Source organism: Notechis scutatus, chromosome Z (genome assembly GCF_049901735.1).
Source record: "Notechis scutatus isolate UNSWTSFEM ecotype Mainland chromosome Z, rNotScu1.2, whole genome shotgun sequence".
NCBI classification, from domain to species: domain Eukaryota; kingdom Metazoa; phylum Chordata; class Lepidosauria; order Squamata; family Elapidae; genus Notechis; species Notechis scutatus.
The window spans coordinates 70,650,579-70,675,456 of record NC_142025.1 but is presented as its reverse complement, the minus strand read 5'-3'; the positions used below and the strand labels follow the sequence as shown (position 1 = coordinate 70,675,456).

At 38.0% G+C, this 24,878-nt stretch overlaps 1 protein-coding gene across 4 annotated transcripts in view; it reads left to right on the top strand.

Moving 5' to 3' along the window:
* GLI3 (GLI family zinc finger 3) overlaps positions 1-24,878 on the top strand; it is a 438,979-nt gene that overhangs the window by 241,236 nt on the left and 172,865 nt on the right. For all 4 annotated transcript variants that reach the window (XM_087946735.1, XM_087946734.1, XM_087946736.1 and 1 more), the window contains one exon: positions 10,964-11,157. In XM_087946735.1, the coding sequence (XP_087802861.1) occupies positions 10,964-11,157 (194 nt within the window). The remainder of the gene's footprint in view (positions 1-10,963; positions 11,158-24,878) is intronic.

The following is a 24,878-nucleotide window of genomic DNA, read 5'->3' as shown; positions in this document are numbered from 1 at the left end:
TTTCCAACATGAAAAAGCACCCTTTCACACCCAGGAGAAGCAATCCTTAGATCCATTTGAACCACTTAAAGGTACCAGCTGGTCTCACTTACCTCACAAGATATCCTAAGGAAATCATTCAGATTTAAGGAAAGATCACATGCCCCCTGAAAGGCAGTAAAAAAAATCAGAGTGCCAAGCTTGCACCCTGCCTCTTGGAAGTACACCCCAAAAGTATACCCCAAGCAGTATAAAAAGCTTTTTAAAAATATAGTACCAGTAAACAAACAAACAAACAAAAAACCTCCAGAGAATCTCCGGAGGCTTCAGCTAGTCTGGGTATACTGCCAAGAACATTAGCTGTTACAATGTGGGAGAGCAGTTTCTGAAAATACTTAAGCAGAGCAATAAAGATAAGGATTAGACTAGAAAAAACACAGAGGCATGCCTTCCTGACAGGATTAACCCTGTAAAATGAGAAAAAGAGATTTCTTCCAACAATCAGATTGCTGAAATGCTCACAAAGTTAACAAACAGTTTTCCTGAACTGGTGCGAACTCTCTGAATCCCACCACTGTCTCCAGGTCTTTAAACACCTTAGTTACAATTCTCTGACTTTTTTCAGTCTCAACATCTTTTTTGTAAGGTTGGCTACCAAAACTGGATGCAGTATCCCAAGTGTGCTCTTATTAAGGATTTATAAAGAGGTACTAATACTTCATGTGATTTTTATTCTATGCCCCTGTTTATGCAACCAAGGACTCTATTTGCTTTTTTGGCTGGTTCCACACATTGTTGGCTCATACTGTTTTCCTGAAAATAAGACCAGGTCTTCTATTAGTTTTTGCTACAAAAGGGCTTATTTTTTGGTGATGTCTTATTTCTTTCACACAGGCGGCTGCGCAGTGCATCCGGTGAGCCATTGTTGCTCTCAGGAGGCGAGGCAGAGGACAAGGTGGGATGGGGCTGGCACCACACTTGGCCCCTGTATGCTCGCTGCCTCCTGTGTGAAAAAGACAAAGTGAAAGGCAAAGAGGGTGTGGTATGGGAAAAAGCCCGTCCAGGAAAAAGAAAACAGAAAGAGCTGGGCAACAAGTCACGCCCTTCTGCCCACTGGGTGACTTCAACCTTCTGGAGAGAAGTCAAAGTTTTGATCCTGCTTCTGGGGTGGAGCATAGAGTAGGACACACAGGTAGCCTGACCAGCGGAGCGCCAGCCGGCCTTGTTGACCTTTCCCCACCAGGAAGGAGTCTTCTGCCTCCCATGAGGCCCTTTCCATTTTTTTTCTGTGGCCTCAGCCCCCCTTAAGCCCAGCAAGGCCACCCATCTCCATGCAGGCCCCATCCAGATGGGTGGCCAAGGATACTGTGGGTGGCGGGGCCTGCAGAGCCCTGATGCTGGTGGGGTGTGATGGCGGCAGCTGGACCAGCCCCTTCCCTATCTCACCTAGTTGCAGCCAGAGGGCACCCCCTGCTGCTGCTTCCATTCCACTGCCAGTTGCCAGAGCAATGGCCAGGACTCCTCCCACCACTGCCATGCTGCTGCCATCTCATCCCGCTGTCAGCCCTGGGGATGAGAGTGGCGATGGGCTTGGCCAAAACGAGGTGATGAGTGTGTGTGAGGGGGGGGCTTAATTTAATGCTTTTAATTTACAAATAGAAAACCTGGTTACTAATACTACTTCTTTTCCTTCTTTTCTTTCTTGGCCTTACCTTTTTCTTTTACCTTATCATCTTTTTTCTCCTTCCTCCTCTCTCCTTCTCCTGCCCTTCCTTCTTCTTGGCATCTCTTTTGGCAATCTTGTTATTGATGAGATTGTGCAGCACTGTCACTAATCTGATCAAGCAAGGAAGAACAAGGGGCAAGGGTGGTGCCACACCATACCCACTGCATGCTCTGCCCCCACCTTCCATCATTCTGACAGCGAGTGCTAAAGCACGTAGGGGCCGCTGTCCAGTGCCTACTCCGTATCCTACCTCACCTGATCCATTCAGGGCTGCAGTAATTTGCTTCCCTTAGTGAATTTAGTGAAACTGTCTGCAGAAGAATCAATCCCCTCTTATCAACTTAGCATTTTGTCGTAGCAACGGACAGAGCCTTGGAGACTTGAATCGGTTTCTTGACTTTTTCCCACTGCAAGCATGGATGGGCTAGAGGAGTGCTGAAAGATAATGTAGGACCAGGGGGAGGGGCAGAGCATGCAAGGTCTGCAGCATGGTGACACCTCCGCCTCACCTCATGCCTCTCCTGATCTGTTTGGTGGCAGCACTGCACAACCTTAACATGATTGCTAACAGAGATGCTGAGAAGAAGTAGGGGCAGGAGAAGGAGGAAAGATGACAAGGAAAAGGAGAAGGAAAAAAAGTGGGGCCAAGAAAGAAGAGAAAGAGAAGTAATAGTAACCAGGTTTTCTATTTATAAATTAAAACCATTAAATTAAGCCAGTACAAATGCTGCCTCCTGTGCTTGCTACGCTTACCTCCATCCCCACCCACACCCCAGGGCTGATGAACTTAACTGGGGCTTATTTGGGGGGTAAGGCTTATATTAGATACAAGTTAAAAAATTGCTAGAGGTTATTTTCTGGTTGGGTGTTATTTTCAAGGAAACATGGTATTTAAGAGATTGTCCAATAGGGCTCCAAGATTCCTCTCACAGTTATTGATTTTGATCCAGGTTTCACCTAATCAGTATTTGTTTCTTTGGTTTTTCTAGCCCAGGGGAATCAAACTCAAGGCCCGCGGGCTGGATCTGGCTGAAAAACAGGCTGAAAAATGGGCCAAATGCAGGCCAAAAACATACTGAAAATGGCCTAAAACGGGCCTAAAAAGGGCCCAAAAAAGGCTGAAAACTGGGCTGAAAACAGCCGAAAAGTACTGCAGGAGGCCAGGGAGGGCGAAAACAAGGCACAGGGGAATCTCACGCACCCCCCTGTGCCCCATTTTGGCCAACAGGGTGCCACAGGAAGCATCCGTCCTGTCCTCCCCCCGCTACCTGCCTGCCTCGGGCTTGTAGATCAGAACTACAATGCTGATCTGGCCCTTGAAGAAATCCAGTTTGAAACCCCTGTTCTAGTCTAAATGTAAAACTTTGCTTTTTTCCAATTTCATGTTGTTGGATGGGGGCCCATTGTTCAAGTCTGTCAAGATCCTTTTGGATCATGAGCTTGTCTTCTGGGGTGTTGGCTATTCCTGACAGCTTAATGTCATCTGAAATTTTATGAGTTTCCCTTCTATTTCCTCATCCATGTCATTTATGAAAGTATTGAAGAGTACTGGGCCTAAGATGGAACCTTGTGGTACTCCATTGCTTACTTTCCTTCACGTAGATGTAGTACCATTAAGAACTACTCCTTGAGTGCAGTTTGTCAGCCAGCTACAAATCCATTTGGTGGTGATGATGTCAATTCCATATTTTTCATCTTAGCAAAAGTAATTTGTGTCTGCTTTGTCAAATGTCTTGCTGAAATCTAAGTTTACCATGTCACAGCATTTCACTGGTCTACTAATTTAGTCAAAGAATGAAATAAGATTGGTTTGGCATAATCTATTTTTAAGAAACCTCTTCTGGTTATAATTTTATTTGTTCCTAAATGTTTACAGATCTGTTTTTTGATTGTTTCCTATATGTTTCCAGGTATTGATATCAGACTGATTGGCCTGTAGTTTTCTGAGTTTGTTTCCCCCCCCCACTTTTTTTTTGAAAGATGGGAACCACATCAGTTCTTTTCCAATCTTCAAGTAATTATCCAGTGTTTCAGGATTTTTTTTAAAGACATGGCACAATGATTCTGAGATAACACCTGTGTCATTCTATGTCAAGTGGTCTGGGGGACCCTGCTCGACCATCACAGATTTTGATGATTTTTTTTGTGAACATGCACACATGTCCCCAATGAACATTGGTAAAGTGTTACATTTGTTGATGCAATACTTGCAGAGATATAGTCATTTGTTTGACCCAAGACCGCAGCCTTCTACAGTATGATTCTGAGATTTCAGCAACTTTGAGACATGATATATCTGGCAATATTTAGTTGAGAGAAACAAAACTTGGCCATCTTGTATAACTTTTTGTGCTCTATTAAACAAAATAATAAAAAGATTATCATGAGCAATCTCCTAGATAATTTGGAGCAAAGTTGGCCAAAAATATTGCAGCTCAAAAAAAGGTTAAAGTTTGGCTTTTTATATCTCTGGAAGGAAAGGTACTTTATCTCCACAAGTATTGCATCAGCAAATGTAACACTTTACCAATGTTCACACAAAATTTCGTCAAAATCCGTGATGGTCGAGTGGGGCACTTTTCTGAATCAGACCACTTGACATGGAATGACCCATCTGCCAGCTCCTACAGAACTCTGCAATGTAATCCATCAGGTCCCAGTGATTTATATTTTTCAAGATCAGTTCTCTTATTTCCTGGATTATTTAAATTTTTATATCTAGTCTGTCTTTTATAGTTATGTTATGTTGTGGTTGAGGTCTCCTACAAGTAAACAGACTGTAGAAGAAAAAAGACACAGCTTGAATGACTACATCAAGAGCCAATGATTTAAGAAAGTACATAAAGGAGGCCTTTTGAAAATAACCAAGTCAAAAGCTGAATACAAAAAGAAGTAATTGAGTGAACTGAAAATTGGAAAAGCAAAGCTATGCATGGCCAATACCTGAAAAGTATTGAAGGCAAAGCTGACTAAAATCTGACTTGAAACTAGCTAAAATCAGGAATACTGAAAAAAGAAACTGAAGGCTTTATTTTGGCTGCTCAAGAACAAGCCTTAGCCACAAATTGCATGAAGGCAAGGATTCAGCATGTCACCACCAACATCAAATGCCGCCTCTGTAATGAGAAAGATGAAACAGTTGACCATCTAATCTGTGGGTGCAGCAAAATTGTAAAAACTGACTACCTAGAACGTCATAACTGAGTTGCCAAACTGTGCCAAAAGTTTGGATTTGAGTATAGGAACATCTACTGGGAACATCAGGTTGAGAAGGTTCTGGAGAATGAAAAAATCTTGTGGGACTTCAGAATTCAGACTGACAGGCATTTGGCCCACAACACACCTGACATAACAATAGTTGAAAAGGAAAAGGTTTGGTTCATTGATATTTCAATACCTGGTGATGCACAAATTGAAGACAAGGAGCAAGAAAAAAATCACGAAGTACTAGGACTTACAAACTGAAGTTGAGCGACTTTGGAAAAAGAAATTGTGTGTTATCCCAATTGTAATTGGAGCCCTTGGAGCAATACCTAAAGGGCTACCTCGCTATTTGGAAATTCTGAATTTATCAGACTTGAATACCCTGATTCTACAAAAAACGACCCTACTTGAAACAGCTTATATCTTCTGATGCTACCTTAACAGTTCCTAGGTCCTTGGTTAGGACTTGAGCTGTTGAGCTACCAACCAGCCCCAAAGGCGCTGAATCTCACCAAAGATTAACAGTAGTAGTAGTAGTAGCAGTAGTAGTAGTAGTAGTCGTCGTCATCATCATCATCTTAAAGGGCTACCTCGCTATTTGGAAATTCTGAATTTATCAGACTTGAATACCTTGATTCTACAAAAAACGACCCTACTTGGAACAGCTTATATCCTCCGACGCTACCTTAATAGTTCCTAAGTCCTTGGTTAGGACTCGAGCTGTTGAGCTACCAACCAGCCAAACCACCAAAGATTAATAAATAATAATAATAATAATAATAATAATAATAATAATAATAATAATAATAATAATAATAAAGTCAAGATCTTGTGGGACTTCAGAATTCAGCTACCAACCAGCCTTAAAGGCTGTGAATCTCACCAAAGACTAACAACAACAGAAGAAGAGGGAGGAGGAGAAGGAAGAAGGAGAAGAAGAATTATTTAATAAACAGATTCTTCCCGTCTTCCCACAATGGCTTACTGACATTTTAGTAAACACGCAGGCCTTAAACTCAAGAAAGAAACTTTTAAGCCTTCACTAAAATTCTAGTGAATTGAAAAATTGCTGTAAAGTTTTAACATGCTAATGGGCTGGTGGCCAAACACAAAATTTCCTGATAATGCAAATCACATTTCTGATGGAAATGAAAAGAAATACACTCTCTTAAAAGTGTAAGGGGATAGCAAATATAACACCGAGAAGAGAACAGAGGAATTTCCATTTTAAAAGCAAGAGAGGGACTAGTCCTTCCAAAAAATCCAGCTTTGCCAACTTGCATAATGTAATCCTATAATTGCTATGCAGCCTCCAGCCAAATACTTTTAAAATGGGAGGTAGCTTTCTGGTACAAAAAAACATTGAGGTAATGTAGCAAACAGAAAATAGTACATTTGTTCTCAGTTCAATACATGAAACATTCAAGACTTTGGCATCTCCTAATTTTGAACTGAATGGTTGAAAAGTAAACTCTCCTAAGTGCAAATTGCCCATTAGCAATTCATTCTTAACCTTTATTCAACTCCAAGAAGTTTACATTTGCTAATAAGTAGTTTCCAAACAATAAATAGACCTTTGTAGACATGATTAGGCTATATCAAAAAGATTTTATATAAAAAAGATTCAAGTTATAAAAATTCTGCAATGGTACTTATATTTTCCTAGGAAAAAAAGGAGATATTTTTTTAAAAAGTTAAAAATAGAGTTCCTCCTTTAACATAAATTATGTTGATTTGATCCATCCAAAGTTTACCATGATTAAATGATATACATTTAGGTCAAAGAGTTAAACATGTATTTAAGTCTCTTTTGTTAAACTTTTGGAACTTAAGTGTTTGTTTTGCAAGAGTGATTGAAGGAGAAAAAAAGTTTTCTTCCAAAATCTGATTTCTATTACGGTTATTGCATTCTTTGCTAGAGTTCAATACTTGTGTTCATTTAATCTGTGTGATTATGAAGGATACATATCAATATGAACTAGGGATTTTAAAAGAGGGAGGTGATCATGGAAAAACATCATATAGAATCTGTAGGTGGAAAAGCATATTGCTGTAACAGTTTGGAGCAGAATCGTTTGGATCAGAATGAATTCTTAACCATTCATCCTTCTTGGCATTACACAATTTAATTAATACCATTAAACATTTGATCAGAAAAAGTTAGGATTAAAATATTAAAATTACAAAACAAAGTTATAAAAATTTCAAAAAATAGGGAATTAGCAGTTGTTAATACAGGTGGAGGGATTCACATGTAGTACTTTATAGATAACAACTAATATCTTGAATTGGACCCGGAAGCAAATTGGCACCCAATGGAATTCACATAGCAGAGGTATTGTATGTGCTCTTTTTAGGGCATCCAGTGTTGCTCATGGGACTACATTTTACACCAGTTAAAGCTTCCAGGTAGCCCCATTTCCCCAATTGGGAGATGACTAGGGCGTAAGTGAGCAATTGGAAGATAGGCTCCCCAAGAAAAGGCTATAACTGGCATACAATGTGAAATTGGGCTAAGGCGCTCTTGGTCATGGCAGCCATCTCTCCTTTGAGCAGGAGTCATGAGTCTACGACAGGGATGTCAAACTCAAGGCCTGCGGGCCAGATCTGGCCTGTGGGGTGCTTAATTGTGGCCCGTGGGGCTGGCCTGGAAATATGAAAAGACCAGCCCAAGGTGCCTCTGGTGGCTATAAAGGGCTGCGTGCGGCCCTGCTGCACCTCATTTTCACCCTCATGGCCTCCTGCAACACTTTGCTGGCCAAAAATGGGCTAAAATGACCCCAAAACAGCCAGAAAATGGGACAAAAACAGGCATGAAAACAGCTGGCAGAATGCTGCAGGAGGCCATGGAGGGTGAAAATGAGGTGTAGTGTGTCCCATTTTGGCCAGCAGGGTGCTGCAGGAGGCATCCGTCCCATCCACACCCCAGTCCATGGAGTGCTGATCCAGCTATCGAAGAAATCCAGTTTGACACCCCTGGTCTAAGAGGACTCTCAAGTTACACATTGGGTCTGTTTGGGGTAGTCCAACTCCATCCAGAACCAGAGATGATAAACTCCTGGATACAGAATTAGAAAAAGCAATGGAGTATTCTTAGTATGCTAGATGACAAAATGAAAAGCTAAAAACAATGAAGACATGGGAAATCATCCTATGACCACTTGCCTAAGATACTGTAGTTATAGTATATCTTGTATCCTCAGAGATGACAGAGAAATGCATACAATTTACAAACATTACAGGTAGAGAAGGAATGTGATGTAAATGCAGTCAGACCCACATCCCAGACAATTCATTAATAATTTCTCTTATTGTTATCGCAACCATTTGAATGAAATGCATACAAATAATGAGAATGGCTATACATATACAAATTTATAAATAATAAAAAACTGGAATACAATTCATTTTTCTAGCTCCTGGTTTTCTAGCTCTTTTGTCTTATCTTATATGAGAAATCTATTCAGGAACTGAATCATTTCTGCACCTGTAAATCTTCCCCATTATGGAGATGTATGTGAGCTTGTTTCTGCTTGTTTAAATCATATAGGTTCTTATGATCTATATAACAGTAATTTATTTCTTTACATTATTTTTTTTTTGAAAATTTTATTGATTTTTAAAAACAAACATAAACAAACAAAACATAAAACATAAAAACATAAAACATCTTTTTTGAAAGCAGCATAATCTCGGGTTACATCTCTTCATACAGACACAAATTCAAATTCATGCTCATTTTTATATTCCATTCCATATCTTATTACTATTCTACATTTTCTATATAGCTTCTCCCCTCTTTTAACTTTCTTAATTTTATTTTATTTATTTCATCTCAATTCAAATCATTGTACTTATATTCTTTGTCTGTCCTATTTCAACTGTCTACTATCTTTTCTCATTGAACAAAATTTCTCCTGTAATCACTGATTGGAGTATGACGCCTTTATATCTTTCCCCTAAAATTATAACCCTTAATATAATACATAACTTCCGTTCGGATTCTGCTTGGTACATTCTAAAACTACACACTGTATTTTGAAAAAAGAAAAAATTATAAATGTATAATATCATTAAAACAACAATCCATACCAATTCAATTCTATCATTAATATTAATATTCATTTAAATCTTAATGTTTTACACATTACTTTTCAGATAAGTATCATACTTCTATGGGAACACTTATAAACTTTCCATAGTTAATTCCCCCCCCACTTCACTTATATTTTATAAAACATTGAGTTATTAAAATGTTCCCGTTCCTGGGTCAAATACATAGCAAAGTTATATACCGTACTTTTATTTATCTAATTATTAGATAAATAAAAGGATGGTATATAACTTTGCTTCATATTGGATTCTACATAGATTCTAATTTATATAAAAATATATAATGATAAATGAAGAAATGTAAAAGAAATAGGTCAGCATTAAAATTGCTGGAAGAAGCAGTTACCTCAAATAGTCAGGTGTTGCTACTTATGTGACAGGAAACAAATAAGGGCTTAAGGAATTCATTGTGTAAAGTGCAAAAGCTGGTCTAATACTCAATACTGAATAAACAAAACAAAAAATTGTTTATGTGGAATGTCAAACCAATGTCAATACACTGATATAGTAACAGACTGCCAGAAAATCTTAGTGAAGAAAAAAAATGATTCTTTTGGTTTTGATTGTAGAGAAAATGTTGAACATATTTTGGATGGCAAAGTAGAAGATATTATTAAATATTACATGAAATAATACTAAACTGATAAATAATAATGAGCCAAAAACTAAGTATTTTGGACATTAAATGAGATAGCAAGAGTTCACAAAGATCCTGTTTTTGGGGAAAAAATGTTGACAAACAGGCTAACTGAAGACCAGATATGAAGAATGGTGATACAAACATGAAACTACAAGAAATTCAAGCAAGTTATTACCGACAAAGAATCCCTAGCAAAATGATGCCCATCAGATTGCTACACAACAATAAATCTTTAAGTTTCTTGTTTGCATATATCTCTTCTTTATTTTTTCTCTTATCAGATATAGCTTTTGCAACCAAGAAAATTTCTATTTATGATTCTGCAGATTTAATTCTGCTTTCACCCATCACTCTATAAGAGATACAGCATTTTTTGGCATATACTAAAGTACAATGTCTTGAAGAATTACTAGTTAATAAAAGGAAAAATATGAGTTTGAGAATATAAGTATGGAAGTGAAACAGAAGATCTTTTGGGAAAATGAAAACTGTACTTTGTTTTCTTTTGAGAAATTGATGTAAATGAACCAAAAATTTGACATCACATTATTATTAATGTAATTAACTGCATTGCAGGGATATTCAATATTCAGAATGTGGAATTATGATGTAGCCTTTATGGATATTAACTCATAATATTAAATATAATTGCATGTTGTCGAGAGTTGAAATATCTATCTCTGGGAATACAGAATTCAGTAGATATCTATCTATCTATCTCTGGGAATACAGAATTCAGTAGAAAGTAGATGTGGAACACATTCTTCTTGCCAGGATTTTTCCAAAGCATGAGAATGGGGTATTACAATGCACTAAATTTCACTCTACTTTTCCCCTTTCATAAAGATCGTTTGTTATCTTATGCTCAAGGCTGAAAATGAACATAATATTGATATATTTAATTTTTTAAATTGAATTGACTCTTAAAATTGTGAAAATTATTTCAACAAGCATTAAGTCCAAGTAGTTTAGTTTTGATCTGATTCTAAACAAGATAAAGTATCTGTACATGGACTAAGTACTCTCTTGTCTAGAATGTACTAGTGTTCTTTGATTTTTAATCCTGCCTCAATCTCTGTATGTTCTCCAGATCTGCTTTGATCAGATTTACAGGGTGCATTGAAATGGTGGAAGAGAACTAGAGATGTTTCACTACACAAATGGAAGTGGGCTCATTTAAAATTAATGGTGTTCTATTTTTTAACCATTTGATCATGATTATAGATATAACTTTAAAAGTAGAGAAGCTGTATTTATCTAAAAAGACAAATAAATTTACCATTTTATCTTTTCTGTTATAGGCCTTCTGCTCCAGCTTATTCAGATTTACCATTCATCAGAATATCCCCCCACAGAAATCCTACTGCAGCATCAGAATCTCCTTTTAGTCCATCTCATCCGTACATTAACCCTTACATGGATTATATCCGTTCATTGCACAGCAGCCCTTCTCTCTCTATGATCTCAGCTGCTCGGGGACTGAGTCCTACAGATGGTGAGTTAAAATCTGGTTTCCTATTTGCTGTTGTAGTTGCATGACCTGTGATGGTCTATAATGGTAATACAGATTGATATATTTGATAGTTGCATTCATTTTCTGAAATCATTCCTTCCAATCATTTGCAAATTTATTACATAATTATTACATCATAATTGTTTTAGTTTTTACTGTCAGCCATTTATACATTGCATTTTAGTTGTTTTTAAAATAGAAGTAAACTATAATACATGCTTTTCATTCTGCTCAGGTAAAATTATAAATATAATGAGAAATTCTTGAAAATACCAAGTATTTTATGACACACGCCATAAGAAATGAGAAATAATTTTATCTATTTTCTATAGTATTTTGCTAATTTGAAAAAAGTACAGTTCTTCTCAAGATGAATTGTTTTGGGAAGAGATTTAGGGATTTAACTACTGTTATCCATGAAGGAATAAATTAATTTAATAAATCTAGATGACAATGAAACCAGTAAAAGTTATGACAAATTTACTGCATTTGCTAAAATAGGGTCTTTTTCAGCACTATTGATGATTATAGTTGTAGAAATTCCTGACAGGAGCACAACTGAGTTTAGTCCAAGTCCATGTACAAATATTTCATCTTGTTTAGAATCAGATCAAAATTAAGCTACTTGAACTTAAAGCTTGTTGAAATAATTTTCAGAATTTTAAGAGTGTTTTTGATGCAAGGAGAAGGAAGGTGGCTTTTGATTCCCTGCATACATAGTTATTTCATTCATTGATTCAATACAAAAACGGAAGATACGTTAGTATCTTCACAGGATTCAATCCTGGCCCAATTAGCAGTAGTATTTAGGCTTATATATCACTTTACAGCACTCCCTAAATCACAAGTGTCAAACTCGATCACGTCACGTAACATCGTAACATATTGTGGCAGTTTTGGCCTGTGTGGAGATTGGATGGGTGTGGCCTGCATGTGATGCATCTTGTCCATAGGCTGCCAGTTTGACACCCCTGCCCTAGATGATTTACAACATAGCATCTTGTCCCCATCAATTTGGGTCCTCATTTTACCAATCTCGGAAGGATGGAAGGATGAGTCAACCTTGAGCCCCATCAGGATCAAACTCCAGATTATGTGTAGATTTTGTCTGCAATAGATAACTTTAACCACTATACCACCAGAGCTTTAATTATTATTGTTCTTACTGTAAAGTTAGAGATCCTCTTATCAGTAACACCTATTCTTCAAAAGATTATCGTTATTGTTACTGCACTCTTTTGATTCAGTCCATCCATATCTTTTTGATGAATTCATTCAATAAACCTCATGGAAAATAAGAAAAGTTTTATCACCCATTTGATTTGAAGATTTTGTATATTGTAAGATTTTTGTATATCGTATATTTGTATATGTATTTTTAGGAAAGACATTCAGCATTACATAAATCCAAATCACATGATGAAAATTCAAAGTTATATTCTTATATATATTGTATATTATACATTATATTGTAAATTATACATTCATAAAAATTAATAACTGTAACAAATCCTTTCGTGAACATCTTTCTTATAGCAATTCATTACATAGACTAAATTACCATGTTTACTGTTATTTCATAGTTGCTGATAAGAGAGAGGAATAAAGTAAAAATATGCATCCCTGGGTAACTAAAAGGGTTGATTCAGTTTGTGAAAACAATCCTTAAACACCTATTCAAAGTAAAATAACATTTATATATTGCAGGAAATAAAAGATGGTTGGTGTTATCTAGGTTCACAGATAAGATTAAATCATAAATCATATGTTAGAAAATGTTAGAAAACATACTTTAAAGAAAATATGCCTTGGATTTTATTTCTGGGGACTTTTTACTTGGAACCTTGACAAAGCGCCAGCCCTCATCACTTTGGCCCATCCTATCCCATCCTGGCAAGTACACATGTGTGCAGGAGGAGGCAGGCGAATGCGCACACAGACCCGACCCACAGCATCCTGGGAGGCATGTGTGTGCACAGGAGGAGGCAGGGACATGTGCGCATGCCAGGATGCAGTGGGCTGGGCCTGTGCGCTTGTATGCCTGCTGCCTCCTATGCACACATGTGCCTGCCAGGATGGCATGGGCCAGGCCTGTGCACCCACCACTTCCTATGTGCATGCGTGTCGGGATGGCCCAGGCTGAAGCAATGTTGGCTGGCCAATTATCATTTCCAGGACGGCCGCACTTACCAGCCTTTCAGGTGTGCACTCGCAGGGCAGGAGGTGTCTGGCAGCTGAGGCTTTGCAGCTGGCACTCCAAGAAGCAGACGTGGCAGCACCGGCAGCAGGCAGAGTCAGAGTCACACATGATGTACACCACTGAATGCACCTGCTCCATCCCATGTGTCTGGGACAAGGCAAGTGGTTACCCTGCGCATCCAGCAGGCCAGATCACATGTGTCTCCCCTGTGTTTCTGCCTCCAGCTACTGCCACCGCTGCGGGCCAAGACAAGGTGTGGGTGTGGGGCAGCTGCTGCAAGACACCATTGGCCCACTACTCCATCCTGTCTATTTTTGCTTGCGGTTGGAGAGCAGGTTGCCATTGATCATCTTGGCCCCCTTGTGAGTCTTGCCTTTGACCCGTGCATGGAGCATGTTCCCCTTACGAATCTGACATACCTCAGCATCGCTGTGGGCCATTGCCGCAACTAAGGCTGCCAGCAGCTCATGCAGGTCCATGATTAGGCCACTGCCATTGCTACCTGGAGTACCAAGCCACCCACCCTGAGGGAGGTGAAGTGGTCAGCTAGAAAGTCCAAGTTGAGGTGGTAGAGCATGCCCAGGCCGAGCAGGCAAAAGATGGCCACTGCGAGTGGGGGAAAGCCAGATCTCTATCAGCGCCATGGCCATCCAGATCCAACTGGGATTGCATGCCTCCCCCCATATCTGCTGCGCCTTGGCAGCCATGATGCTGATGAGGATCCGGCTTGCCTCGCTCACAGTGGCTGTCTTTTGCCTGCTGGGCCCTGGGCATGTTCTACCACCTCAACTTTTCTAGCTGGCCGCTTTGCCTCCTTTGGGCTGGGCAGGTCTGAGTGGTGGTGGTGGCAGTCCACAGCAGTGCCGAGATTCATTGGTACATATGGGGAACGTGTTCCATGTGCTGGCCAAGGACAAGACCCGCGAGGGGGAGATGACTAGCAGCACCCTGTTCTCCAACCATAAGCCAAAACAGACTGTGGGACAGAGTAAGCACATCCAGCAGTCTACATGGACAGCCAATCCGGTGGTGGCAGGATTTCCAGAACCGCAGTGTGCACCAGCTAAGGCTACAGCCGGAAACCATCCCCCCTGCACACAAAGGACGGCGAGAGCAGGGTTTCTGCTGTAGCGGCCCCGCCCCCTACCTCATCTCATCTCATCCTGCAGGATAAGCTTCCTTTCCTCACCCCACCCACAGTTGACCCCTGGATTCCCTCCCCAACTTCACCTGGTCAATATTAGTTTATATTATATACAGCAGAGCATTTTTATTAGTGGTAGAAAAATGTTTATTGCTTAAAATTTGTTAATTTCCAACAGTAATATTAAGAATTTTATAAATAATTTTATGATGTTATCCAGCAATTTTTACAAATAAAATATGATTTTCAAAATATGACACTTTCAGATATCAAATTAATTATAATTAAATGTGGTCTCTGTAATTTCTTGTACTTTTACATTGTCATGCTTCTTTAAGAACTGTATAATTTAAATAGTTTAAATTTGTCATCTGGCTTTGGGTACTAGACTTACTTTTCAATCAGATACAAATATATCTTTGTAAAAATATATGTATGTCATATACATACATACAGGGATAGGCTTCAAATTTTTTAGCAAGGGGCTGTCTGCCCTAATGACTGCCTGGGTGAGCTTGGCTGGCTGGGTATGGCCAACTCAATGCCATTCCCACCCAGTCACATGACACACACACACCAGCTACGCCTACCCAGGATTTTGTTGCTCCTGATGTTTTCTGTGGGAAATGGGTCTCTCTCTCTCTGTCTCTCCCCTCCCTCCCTCCTCATTTCTGTTTTTCTCTCTTTTTCCACCCATGCATCATTTTCTCATTTCTCTCTCATGCCTGAGCTGACATAAAGGGGACCGTGGCTGGTGCTGAGCTGCCTGTGAAGGATTCAAAATTGCTGGTTGCAGCAGTGCATTTGCAACTGGCTGCATTTTATGATTCTGCGTCCTTCGCGAGCAGCTCAGAGCAAGCCACAGTCCCCTTTGTGTTGGCTCAGGAAGGAGGAGCAGCAGCTGCCACTAAATGCAATGAGGGAAGAGCTCTGGATCTCTTGCGCAGTGTGGCTGGCTACTCACATGAGTGTGCAGTGGCGGCAGCAGGAGGAGGAGTCACCGTTGCTGCTGCCGTGATCCTGGTCCAGGAGGGTATCCTGCTTGTGTGTGTGTGCGCACATGAAAGAGAGAGAGATGAGAGAGAGAAAGGGGGAGAATTATCTTTTCTCACTCCCATCTCTCTCTTCCCCCCTTGTATGGTGGGAGGCGAGGGCTACACCTTGAGTGCAAATGTGGAACAAAGGCAAGTACAGGGCCGCTTCGCTTCTGCACTAAGGCTTCGGCCATCGCTGTGCTGTGTCCCCCCACCATACAGCTCTTCGGCTGAGCGTGGTGGGCTGCTTCCCTCCTGCACTAAGACACCGGTGCGGGTTGGAGTGGAGTGGGGCCAGCCAGCAATGGGATTTGCGGGCTCACCTCTGCATACATACATACATATATTTCCAAATCAGAACAAAAAAAACAGAACAAAAATAAAATCTCAAACAAGGAAACTTAATAAATTCAGTGTTTCCTCATCAATTGAAGATTATGTCCCTCCAAAAATATCAATCTTCTATTTTTAAGATTTATCCATCTTAGTGGAAAGTTAGTGCAAAGGCCTGGTAATAAAGCTCCCAATCTGGCAGCCCAGAGCCTCCTGTTTTTGGATTCTTGCAACAGTTTCATTCTTATTCTAGCTCTTTTTCCTTGCCAAACATATTTCAAAATTATTGCATTTAGTTTATCAAAGTATTTTTCTCTAGTTTCATAGGAACTGTTTGAAACAAGAACAATAGCTTCAGTAGGACATTCATTTTTATAATTGCTATTCTTCCTACCATTGACAGTTGAAATTTTTTCCAATTCTCCAAGTCTAGTTTGTTCTATTTAACCTTGTATAGTTATCTTCTTTAATTGTTGCACATCTAGCTTAAATACTCTAAGTATTTTACTTTCTTAACTGCCTGCAGGTCTATTTTCTTTGTCAGTTCATTTTTCTGTTGATCTATAAAGTTTTTAACTAATATTGACATTTTTTCTTTACTTATTCTCAATCCTTTCTTTATTTATTCTCAATCCAATGGTATTTCTAGAATAAATACCAGATCTTATGCGAATGTTTGTAATTTATATTTTTCTCTTTTTATTTCCAAATCTTCTGGATCTTGTCTAATACTCCTGTTTAACACTTCCAATGTTAATATGAATAGTAATGGGGACAGCAACATCCTTGTTTTATGCCTTTTTTAATATTAAATTTCGCTCTTGAGTGCCCATTCACTAGCATTTCAGCCATTTTTTGCAGTATATTATCTTAATCATGTTTATAAATTTCTTGCCATAATCTGTACAATCTAATTGTTGTAACATAAATTGCCAATTTACATTGTCAAATGCTTTCTGTGCATCTAGAAAAATCAACACCATTTGTTTTTCAGAATGTACTTCATAATATTCCAGCGTGTCTAAAATAAACCTTACATTGTTCTTAATTTGATTTTTGGGTGGAAATCCATTTTGGTCTGAATGGATAAATTCATTCAAAAATATTTTTAGTCTTTCAGTTATTATTGATGCAAATATTTTATAATTTGCATTTAATGATGATATAGGCCTATAATTCTTTATCTTGTGTTAAATCTGAGTCTTTCAGGATTAATATATTTGCTTCTATCCACGAATTTGGTATCTTAGTTTCTAACAGTACTTCATTGAATACCTTTAACATTGACAAATTTAATGTATCCTGTAGATATTTATACACTTCTGCTGGTAGTCCATCTGGTCCTGGTGTTTTATTATTCTTTTGTCTATTTATTGCCTCTGTTAATTCCATCATCATTATGCTTTCATTTCACATTGCTTTTACATTTTCAGACATTTTTGGTTATTTAGCTTTTTCTATATATTGTTTTATCTTTTCTTGTGAATTTTTTTCTTGATTGTATAGTTTCCAATAGAACTCCTGAATTATTTTCTTTTTAGACTTGTTTTGGTATCATAAAGTTTCCTTCTCATCTTGTAATTTACTTATCATTTTTTTTCTCTTTCTCCTTTTTCAACTTATATGCTAGCCATCTTCCTGGTTTATTGGCATTTTCAAAAAAGTTTTGCTTTGTTCTTTTGATTTCTTGTGCCAATTCTTTTTTCATTGTTCAGCTTCTGTTTAATTTGATTTTTTAAGTTTCCCTTTTGTGGCTCTTTTTGTAATTCTAATTCAAGTATTTTATGTTCTTCTAATAATAATAATTATTATTATTATTTTCTTCTAACATCTTTTGTTGTTATCTTTTTTTCCTATTTTTCTCACCATATAAATTACAGCTAATCCCCTAATGTATGTTTTGACTGAGTCCCATAAATTTTGTAGTGCTGTTTCTTATAAGCAGATTATATCTAATTTTAATTTTTGTAGCTGTATGTAGATTTTTTCCCTTTTCATTTATATTTATTGAGAATATCTCAATTTCCTCTTTCATCTTCTTCACTTATATATATAGGAATATTGTGCAAAAGTTCATTTATTTCAGTAATGGAACTTAAAAGGTGAAACTAATATATGAGATAGACTCATTACATGCAAAGCAAGATAGTTCAAGCCATGATTTGTCATAATTGAGATGATTATGGTTTACAGCTCATGAAAACGCCAAATCCACAATCTCAGAAAATTAGAATATTACATGTAATCAATAAATCAAGGATTGTACATAGAACAATATTGGACCTCTGAAAAGTATAAAATGTAAGGCATTCAGAAAGTATCCATGATATCAATCACTCCGAGACATTTTCTCTCCAATTGATTTATTTAGAAACAGATCTGGCATGTCAAAGGCAATTTCCCAAAGTGAAAGTCTTTTGTGCTTTACACAGAATCCACCTCCTCTCCTCCCTTCTCTCCTCCCACTTCTACACTTCATCAGTCACAAGAACCAGACTTCCGGTGGTAAGGTCACAGCGGAGCAGAGCAGGAGAGCGATCTCTGCAATCCTGTATCCAAATTTTCATGCTTGGAAGCTCTCAGAGGCATCGTGAAGCTTGGAGAGACACACAAATTAGAAGGGGAAGCCTAGGAGCAGAGTGGAGGAAAGCAAGCTCCCACTGCAATGAGGGAAAGCCCTTTGAATCTGGTGCGAAAGAAACCTGGCATCTACGGCGGGTCCGAAGCTGTGACAGCCAGCTGCGATTGGGAAGCAGGAAAGTGGATCAAAGCAAGACATCAGAAGAAGAATGGCAGACGGGGACAGTTTTTGAGAGGTGAGAGAAGAGAGTCCTGCAAAAGACTTTGACAGAGGGAGTCTCCGGAGAAAGTGAATACAGCGGCTAATTGGCAGGGGATAGCGGAGCTAAAGGGAGAGGAGGAAATAGAACAGTTTGACAGCTGCGAGAGAGCACTGCAAAAGAAAAGGTCGAGACTCTGTGAATAAAAACTGAAAATTTCTACGATTTGGATTGATTACTAGCAGAGCAGAAAAGAGACATTAGAGAGAACAATTGGAACTTTAATGGAGAACTGTAGCTGAATGGAGAGCGGAACCATTTTGATAGAAAGCTGTGAGAGTGAAAGTGACTAAGTAATTAAAGACAACTGAGGAAACAGGAAATGAGGAAAGTAATGTGACGGTGTACAGAAGAAGTGGAAAGAAGAAGGAAGAAAGAAGAAAACTGAATAATTTCTAAGTATTAAATTCAAAACTGTATATTGAAAAAAGAAATCTAAAGCAATATATATATAGCTGATTGCTTGCAAGAATAATTAATTTATGTATCCTATTTCATAGATTGCTACACTCTTTATAACTGCTATACCCTATATATCCTTTATCTCTTTCTACAATTTGACACCTCGGATAACAACTAATTAATTAATTGATGTATAACTAATTAATGGCTATATATTGATTCATAGACTGAATTGAACTATAAGAAAGTTATAAGATATAAATATATAAGAAAAGAAAACAATCAAACACATATTTATATTTATTGAATTATATATGTTCATTATATAAGCTATTATATTTAGAATTATACTTAATTAATTTATTAAAAGGATTAAATAAGATCAGAAAATTCTCCTACTGCCATCCTGAAAATTAAGAGGGTTACAGACTATCATAGATTATAAACAATAACGATATTTAGTTTTACATTGTTGTATAAATACATACATACATACATACATACATACATATATCAAGTGTGCATAAAATTAAGGAGAGACATTATTAAGTATATTAGATCTTGTAGTGATAAACTGAAGGGATTAGAATAAGATAAAAGGGAAGAGATAAACATAAAAAATGCAGAAGGGAGTTGATACAACGGATGATAATACTGAAAGACTTTCTTAAGAAAATAGGTAGATTTGGGAAGCCTAAGATGTCCACCACAACAACCACCGCAAAGATTGGGAAGAAAACAATATCCAACCCAACATCAACGATAACATCACCAGCAGGACAATGTTTGATAGAGGGCATGCTGAATCGTGAGAAGGCAAGTCAGCTATCAAATATGCAAACAATTCAAATGGCATTAACAACAATATAAGAAACGGTGGTGAGAAACCATGCAGACTTTAAAACTGAAATGGGGGAAATGAAAGGTAAAATATGGAAACTAGACGAGAAGATAAGTACAATCCAACAAACAGTAGTAAAGACGGAACATAAAATGACAGTAGTGCAGGCAAAGGTCGAACAAACAGATAAGAAAGTAGAATCAATAGAACAGAAATTAATGGGAGAGAACAGGAAATTAGAAGAGGCAATTGAATATTTGGAGATGGAAAAGGCTGATTTCTTCCTCAGATTTCAGAATGTAACAGAAGAAAGGGGGGAGGACTTGCCCAAATTAATGGCAGATCTCATAGTAGAAGCGTTATAAAAAGAGGGAAATCGACGAGGTATATAGAATATATACCAACTATACAAGATGTTTTAGACTTCCAAGAGAGGATCATATACAATTCTCAAAGAAACAACTGAGAGATGAGATATACAAAGTGAAAGAGACGAACCACTGATATTCAAGGGAACGGAAATTGTAACATTGAAACAAATTCCAAGAAGAATAAGGGAACATAGAAAGAAATATAGATTCCTGGCCGCCCAACTGAATAACATCCTGTTCAAATGGCTCATCCCAGAGGGAATGTTAATATCATGGCAGGTTAAAAAAAATTAAAATAGACAGTATAGAAAAAGCGAGGGAATACTTTGAACTGTATGTGGTATCAGGGGAGGACAAGAACAGCAAAGAGGAAGTGGAAAGTAAGAGCCAAGAAGAAGATCGGGTGGAGGAAAGAGAAACAAAACAATAGGAAAGAGCAGGAAGAAGTGGAAAGAGAAGGCGTAAGAACGAGACACCAAATGAGAGCAAATAAGCTTCAACAAGAAACAACTACAGAGTAAGATGGCGGAAGAAATCAAATTGATTTCCATTAACATCAATGGTTTAAATTCACAAATTAAGAGGAAAAAAATGATAACTAAACTACAGAAACTGAACTTAGATATTATATGCCTTCAAGAAACACATATCCAGAAACATCAAAGTAAACTGTTAGAAGCACCAAAGTTAGGAGATTTATACATATCTCTAGCCCAAAAAAAAAAGAGGGGGATAGCAATATACATTAGGAAACATTTACAAGCAAAACAGATATATGCAGATGAGGAGGGTAGGATTTTGATGTTAGAAGTTTATATAAATTATAAGAAAATGTTATTGACAGTGATATATGCACCGAATGAGAAACAAGAAAAATTTTATACCAAACTATACAGAAAATTAGTAGAACAGGAATATGAGAACATATGCCTGCTAGGTGATTTCAATGCAATAGCAAATTTAGGAAAAGATTACAATAATGGAAATCCAGGGGAAAAAAGGAAAAGGAAAACATTACCAAAAGTATTCTATCAAATGGTGGAAGAATTAGGATTAAAATATATATGGAGAGAAAGGAATCCAGACAAAAATCAGTATACTTACTATTCAGCACCACACACATCATGGTCAAGATTGGATATGTTATGGACAAATGGGGAAATGGAACGTAATATAAAAGAAATAGAAATTGAATCTAACACATGGGCGGACCATAATCCCATTAAAATAATTTGGAAAGGATTGAAAAAAAAACAGAAGATGGATGCTAAACAAGGAGATCCTAAAAGAAAAAGAATGTGTTAAGATGATGGAAAAAGAATTGGAGTTCTTTCTGAAGGAAAACAAAAAACAACAAACATCAATTCCAAACCTATGGGACACAACTAAAGCATATATCGGGCCTAACAATTTCATATAATAAGGAAATAATAAGATAATAAGGAAAAAAAAGAACAATCTAAACTACTAGATACTCTTAAGGAGTTAGAAAAAACAATAGAAAAAACACCACATAATAAGACAGCAAATATGGAGAGGATAATCATAAATCACGATAACCAATTAACTGCCACTGGAATTTCCTAATACGCCATACAGAATAACCTTGAACTTTTCAACTCCTCCAACTCTCTTAAAAAAAATGTGGCAGCTGAATTTCAAAGCTTACAGGCATCCCCCCTTGAAAACTCCTCCTAAAAGAAAAGAAAAAAAACAGATACAGGGGTTAACACATTGTCCTTAACCCCTGCTGAGGTAATTCCCCGTTAGGAGAATGAGTGCACACAGGGAGACGTAGTGAGAGTGGTGAAGAATAACATACAACCAGCACACAGATACACTGTATAGTAAAATGTAGGTTTTTACTTCCAGTAAACAGTTAAGCAAAGTCCAACAAACACTCCAAGTCATTCACGGTTAAAGCAGTCAGTTTTCAGTCCAGGGATAATCCAAATAACAAAGTCCAGTATCAAAAACAGTTCAGTAATAGACTCACATCAAATCCAAGAATAACGACGATCAGCAACAGTCAATAGGGAAATGCAGGAATGGCAACACTCTCAACAACAGGACAGAACAACCTAGGTTTCTGGCTCCATCTTATGGCCGTTTGAGGAACGACACCCAATTACAATTTTAGCATTCCCTTAAAGAGACAGTATTAAAAAGTCTATCCTGGTTTATATATTTCCAATCCAACTGTTAGGTGACTTACATTCCTAACATTCTCCCCTTTGGGTAGGACAATGTATACAACCTTACTTTCTAAGTCCATAATCCTCACAGCAAGCCTTATGCTTTACAGAGCCTTGGGCTTTTATAAAATGATCTGCGATGTTATTTTCTGACATACAGTATTCCAGCTTAATCATCTTTCCACACATTGTCTCACATTTAAATATCTTAAATCTATGTGTTTTGTTCTTGTCTTTACAGCAAGATTTGAAGCCATCTATTGCTGATTGGTTGTCTTCATAAACAACAATAGAATCTGTTACATCAATTCCCATATCAATCAATAGTTGCTTATAACAAACTAAATCTGTACATAATAAAGACAAACATGAGAATTCAGTCTCCATTGTTGATAAACTTAGATGTTTTTGTCGAATAGACCTCCATCTAACCAACACCTTTCCTAATAATACTACAATACTCGATGTAGATTTATGTGTATTTACGTCTGTAGCAAAACTTGCATCGGCATATGCAGTTAGACTTAGTTCATCGTGAGGCTCCAAATATAATGCATAATGCATTGTTTGTTTGTTTCAGATATCTTAACTCACGCTTAGCAGCTTGCCAGTGCCTTTCAGTTGGCTCAGCATTAAACCTGGCTAATAGGGAAATGCAGGAACGGCAACACTCTCAAAAACAGGACAGAACAACCCAGGTTTTTGGCTCCATCTTATGGCCATTTGAGGAACCACACATAATTACAATTTTAGCATTCCCTTAAAGAGACAGTATTAAAATGTCTATCCTGGTTTATATATTTCCAACCCAACAAGGACCGTTCGGTTTGTGTGGAAAATCCTTATGGAATTGGTTAACCAATTTATCAGCATGAACATCCCAACTAGCATCTGAGGGGGGTATCCTTTCCATAAGACCAAATATTGCAATCGGCCAAGGTGTGATCTAGAATCTAGAATTTTTTGAATCTCATAATGTGTTTCCCCCTGTACCATTAACCGTTTAAGGGGAGCGATTGGCGGTGGTTTTATCATTGATGTAGTAGCTAGTTTTAGTAAACTTCAATGGAATACTGGATGAATTTTCCCCAGTATTCGAGGAAGACTTAATTGGACAGTGACCGGATTGATTATCTTTGAAATTGGAAATGGACCCAAGAATTTTGGACCCAGCTTCTTACTGGGCAGTTTCAACCAAAGATACTTGGTCAACAAATATACTTTGTCCCCTACTTTAAAAGGCGGTTGAAAGGATCTATGCTTATCCGCCTATTTTTTATAATTTTTCCAGCTTCGGTCAAAGCTTTTTTTGTACCTTCCCATCCTTTCTTTAATAAGTTCATCCATTCTGTTAGGGACATGGATGAGGGAGGTTGTCTAGGTAACTCTGTCATCGGGACAAAATCCATTCCAGTGTTGATTTGGAATGGAGTCAATCCCATGCTGCTATGTACTGCCTTATTGCAAGCAACCTCTGCAAAAGGTAATAACTCAGCCCAATTTTCTTGTTGATAATTTACATCGCATCAAATGTATTGTTCAATCATGGTGTTAGCCCTCTCCGCTGCTCCGTTACAAGCAGGATGGAAAGCTGAGGATAACCCTTGAGAGGAACCAATGGATTTCAGAAATTCCCTCCAAAATTTTGCAGTAAATTTTACCCCTCTGTCTGATATTATTCTGCGAGGTACTCCATGTAGTCTATAGATATGTCTCATGAACAGCTTTGCAAGTTTTTTCGCAGATGGAACTCCTTTGCAGGCTATAAAATGGGCCTGTTTAGAGAATAAGTCAATTATAGTCCAAATGATCATATTCCCTTCACTCTTAGGTAATTCAACAATAAAGTCCATTGCGATCTCTTCCCAAGGTTGGGTTGGTTCAGCAACTTGTTGCAGGAGGCTAGGTGGATTTCCAATTCGGTGTTTCATGTGGCACAAATTGAGCAACTTTTTACATAGTCCTCGACATCAGGTTTCATTTTTGGCCACCAGAACTGTCTTCTCAGTAAATGTAGGGTTTTTAGGAATCCAAAGTAGCCTCCCAGCCAGGAGTCGTGGCTACGCTTTAGTACCAGTAGTCTTAGGGTTGTGGGTACATAAAGCTTAGTCCCTTTCCAAGCTAGTCCATCATTCATTGTCATTCATTGATGGTCCAGGAACCAAGGATCAGTCAATAGGGCCATTTTCCATTCTGCAGTCAGCTTATCTTCCAGGTGTTTGGGGTTGCGGTTGGCTTGAGTGGTCACTTGGCCTGCCGATTGAGCTTCTGAAATTAAGGCTTGTACTATTTCCTCTTGGTGGCTGTCAAACTGAGGTTTTCTGGACAGAGCATTCGCCAGTA